Here is a 4,796-nt window from a genome sequence, read left to right as displayed (position 1 = left end):
ACTCAATGATCTTCTTTATTATTATTATTATTATTATTATTAATTCTTATTATTATTTTAAATGTTTATTTTTGAGAGACACAGAGTGTGAGTGGGGAAGGGATAGAGAAACAGAGGGAGACACAGAATCCAAAGATAGGCTCCAGTTTCTGAGCTGGAGGCTCAGAACTCATTAACTGTAAGATCATGACCAGAGCCAAAGTTGGACGCTTAACCAGCTGAGCCGCCCAGGCACTCCTCAAAGATCTTCTTTAATCCAGCTCCGAGGGGCCCTTTTTCTTGCTCCTCTAGACAGAGAGCATGTTTCTCAAGATTTTCTTCTTTGCTAACATGCAGTTCTATTTGACCGAGCCTGCCTCTGGAGTGAAGCAGAGAGAAAAAAAAAAAATTTATCCCCACCCCCGTTTTTCAGACAGCAAATGGCCCTTTTCCTGTTCCACTGGCCAGAGTCTTCTCTCAGACTTTCAACTGGGGCTGCTCTCATGACAGGGCTAGAAGGAAAATAAGAAAAATAGTGAAGAGATTTCCCACCCATTCCTTACTTTCTAGCTTTCAGGGGCCTCTTTTCCCAGCCTGTGGGCTAGAAATAAGGATTTCCCTCCGAGTGTTGCTATTTCCCCTGGCTGGGCAGCTCTGATTTGGTCCAGCCTCAAGTCAAAACTATGAGACAGAGAAGGAAAAAATAAGAAGGGAAAGAAAGGAAAGGAATGGAGTGGAGAGGAGAGGAGAGAAAAAGGAAGGAGAGGGGAGGAGGGGAAGGAAGGAAGGAAGGAAGGAAGGAAGGAAGGAAGGAAGGAAGGGAGGGAGGGAGGGAGGGAGGGAAGGAAGGAAACATCTGTGAATCCACCCCTGCTATGAGACATTATTCAGGTTTTACTTCAGTCCTCAATCTGCCTGTTCCTATTTAATTTTCAGGGCCCACAGCTGCTTTTCGTATACTTTCCAGAATGTTTAGTTGCAGTAAGTATAAGAGAGAGGCAGGCTCTAGTCAGCCTACTCCACCTTGGCTGCAACCAGAAGGCCATAGTGGTATAATCTTATAGGACACAAATGGTCGGTCATTTGTTGAGTCATTTCTCATAGTGATGCACATTTAGGTCCCTTGAAACTTTTCCACTAAAGAAAAAACATCTTTCTTCACCTTCTTCTATTAATTTCATGTTTTTGTTCACTTGTCAAAAACAAAAGCTTATTTCACTTCGGTTGCATCAGTATTCACTAAAACTTTTTCTTTTCTCTTCTGATCTTTTCCATTCATTACTTTACAAGGATCCACAGCCAAATGCATAGATATATACGTATGGGATTCTATTTGGATAAACTACCTTACACCTGCCAAATAGAAGAAAAAACTATGTAAGGCAACTTAGAATGTTCATAAAATAGTATAGATATAACTGGCTTTTCATCAGTTAGCAAATATACAAGTTACTTATGGATAAGGATTTCCTTTTTAAAATTTGGTCATTAATGAGATTTAAACGATCCTTTCCTCAAATTTGAAGAACCTCTTAGATATGTGTCTACAAATATTTGGCTTTCCTTTGAAAGTGGATATTGTGAGGTATTAAATTATGCATGACTTTTTTGGTCAAGTCACTGTGATCTGGGAGTCTTTCTGATTACATTTTTTAAGAATTATTTTTGTATCTGAGGGATTTCTTTCTATTGTAAGAATATGTCTCATGAATCAATTTCTGTATAGACGTCATGCATACACACAATGCTATTTGTTGAAAGGAATATAGGAGAACTATCCCTCTCCAGTAAGCCTTTGATAAAGGATCTGTGGCTCACCACGGAAAATGTATTTGAATAGAGACCCTTTGAAAAAGGCATCAGAGTTGTGGAGATTGAGGCTAAAAATTGGAAAAGGGTCCTTTACTCCCTGTGTGGGATGTTCCAGCAGAGTGTTCCAGAGAAATGAGTATTAGAAGGATAGAAAATGTTCTTGGGTGATTCTTCACTACAAAACCAGATTGCCATACTTTCAAAAGGCTTAGTTTTTCATCGTTTACCATTTTTTTTCTGGTTTACCTGTGATCCCCTTTCTGATTTTAATCATCTTGTGTCTGTAACAAAGAATTGGTGGTAGTCTGAAGGCTCCTTTTGATAGGCGATATTCCAAACAGTGGGAAACGACCTTTACTTCATGTCATTGGATTATACTACAATTGAAGGTAATTTGAGTTCTTAAAAGAAGGTAACTTTTATTAACAGATTGCCAAGTGTTCAGGGTACCCTTATTCTGAATCCTCAAACAAAAATGGTTTATCAGTTTCCTTGGATGTTAGTAGTAGAAAAAATAAATAAAAACTTTTTAGCTAAAAATGTTAAATAGGCATCTGGGGATAAATAACCAAGAAGAGGGTTTCTTTAAATATAGAAAATTTGCTTGTTGATTGAATTAATCTTGAAGGCTAAATTGTGAACATGATAAATTTATATTTTAAAGAATTTAAAAAATTTTCTTAGTGTTGACTAGCTCATACATTCAAGTGATCCTTATACGTTAAATGATCTTTGAAATTTCTTTCTGGGTTTTTAGTTTAACTCGTGATAAGATTCAATTTGTTGGAAGTTACTGGTTATTGCATTACGTTGTTCATAAGGAGCACATTGGTCTTTAGAACTGAAGTACATTGAGAATGAAATCAGCTCTTGGTGGCTTTACTATTATTTGAAAAATACATACTAATGAAAGAGAACAAAAGACTATGCAGGTATCAGTTTTAACATCATTCTACCAAATTTTAAGTATGCTGATATTATAGAGAAATTTTGTTTGATAATAGGAAGAGTGTGAGAACCAAACTACTAGAAGGAAAGAAAAACAATTTCTGTAGGAATAATTCCCCATAGAATAATTCTCACATTTTGAGAAGGCATTACGTTTGTTATGGTAGAACCCGTGTAGATCATTTTCTTGTTTTTCTTTCTCAACTTGAGGTTTCTCTCTCCCTCTCTCTCTCCCTCCCTCGCTCTCTCTTTTTTCTTTTTTTCCAGAAGAGGGGTCTGGAGGTGGTATAGACTTAACTGTGGATCCATAGACGTGGCCAGTCCATCTGAGACTACCCTTAAACATGTGGCATCTTACCCAGACCGACAGATTATTTGAGCAAGTCAAGAGCATATAATCATAAGAAGTTGTCATTTTCAAAAACTTTGATACGTGTTGACAACAAAATAGATCTCAGGACGACTATGCAGTGTATTTATAGTGGTATTGAGGTACATATGGATCTGGGATCTTTCTTTTCCCTTTAAATATGTTATGTTTCTAATCAGGGGGGTTTATTTTGCTAAACAAGTTGCTAACACATTACTCAAATTAAAAAACCCTACTTTTGTTTCTTTTGAACATAGTGTTTAAATTAAAATAGAAAATTATAGGTTTATGACAAATATATGATACTACTTAGAGAGACGGATTTATTAGCAGTAGCTTTCAGATGTTTTGTTTTGTTTCTGAAGCTTTGCCTTGTCTGTCTAGTCAGCATTTGATTAATATTCTGTTTGATTTTGGAAATATTCTAATATGACATAGATTTGAATAAAGTTTCTCCTTAATGGTGTGGTAATCTCATTTTATTATAAAGGAGGGGTGCTGGGGTGGCTCAGTCAGTTAAGCGTCTGACTCTGATCTTGGCTCAGGTCATGATCTCACAGTTCCTGAGATCAAGCCCTGCACTGGGCTCTATGCTGATTATGCAGAGCCTGCTTGGGATTCTCTCTCCCTCTCTCTCTCCCCTTCCCCCATTTGTTCTCTCTCTGTCTCTCCCCTCACTCCATAAATAAATAAATAAATAAATAAATAGACTTAAAAAAAAATAAAAAGGAAATATGATGCAGCAAAGGCAGTCACAAGAGGGAAGCATATAGCAACCCAGGCCTTCCTAAAATGGAAGAAATGTCTCAAATATACAACCTAACCTTACACCTAAAGGAGCTGTAAAAAGAAATAGAAAAAAAGCCCAAAACCAGCAGAAGAAGGGAAATAATAAAGATTAGGGCAGAAATCAATGATATGAAAATNCAGAAATACAAACAATAATAAAAGAATATTATGAGCAATTATATGCTAACAAATTGGGCAGTCTGGAAGAAATAGATAAATTCCTAGAAACATATGGACTACCAAAACTGAAACAGGAAGAAATAGAAGATTTGAACAGACCCATAACCAGTAAAAAATGGGTCAGTAATAAAAAACCTCCCAACAAACCAGTCCAGTGCTGGATGGCTACCCAGGGGAATTCTACCAAGGTTTAAGGAACAGTTAACAGCTATTCTTTTGAAACTGTTCCCAAAAATAGAAATGGAAGGAAAACTTCCAAACTCATTCTATGAGCCCAGCATTACCTTGATTCCAAAACCGGACAAGGATCCCCCTCTAAAAAGAATTACAGACCAATTTCCTTGATGAACATGGATGCAAAAATTCTCAACATGGTACTAGCAAACGAATCCCACAATATATTAAAAGAATTATTCACCACGATCAACTAATTTCTTCCCGGGCTGCATGGGTTGTTCAATATCTACAAATCAATTAACATGATACATCCCATTAATAAAAGAAAGGATAAGAACCATATGATCCTCTCAATAGATGGCGAAAAAGCATTTGACAAAATACAACATCCTTTCTTGATAAAAACCGTCAAGAAAGTAGGGACACAAGGATCATACCTCAACATCATAAAGGCCACGTACAAAAGACTCACAGCTAGTATCATCCTCAACGGGGAAAACTTAGAGCTCTCCGCCTAAGGTCAGGAACACCACAGGATGTC

At 36.9% G+C, this 4,796-nt stretch overlaps 1 protein-coding gene across 1 annotated transcript in view; it reads left to right on the top strand.

Annotated features, from left to right (window-relative positions):
• TDRD6 (tudor domain containing 6) overlaps positions 1 to 3,575 on the top strand; it is a gene marked incomplete at its 5' end in the record, with an annotated part of 14,041 nt that extends 10,466 nt beyond the window's left edge. Inside the window, one exon of the mRNA XM_077764813.1 lies at positions 3,007 to 3,575. Coding sequence (XP_077620939.1) covers positions 3,007 to 3,030 — 24 coding nt within the window. The remainder of the gene's footprint in view (positions 1 to 3,006) is intronic.
• Between the last annotated feature and the right edge of the window lie 1,221 nt (positions 3,576 to 4,796).

The sequence above is a fragment of the Crocuta crocuta genome, unplaced genomic scaffold, assembly GCF_008692635.1.
Source record: "Crocuta crocuta isolate KB4526 unplaced genomic scaffold, BGI_CrCroc_1.0 scaffold44, whole genome shotgun sequence".
Taxonomy (NCBI): domain Eukaryota; kingdom Metazoa; phylum Chordata; class Mammalia; order Carnivora; family Hyaenidae; genus Crocuta; species Crocuta crocuta.
This window is presented reverse-complemented; position numbering and strand designations above follow the sequence as displayed.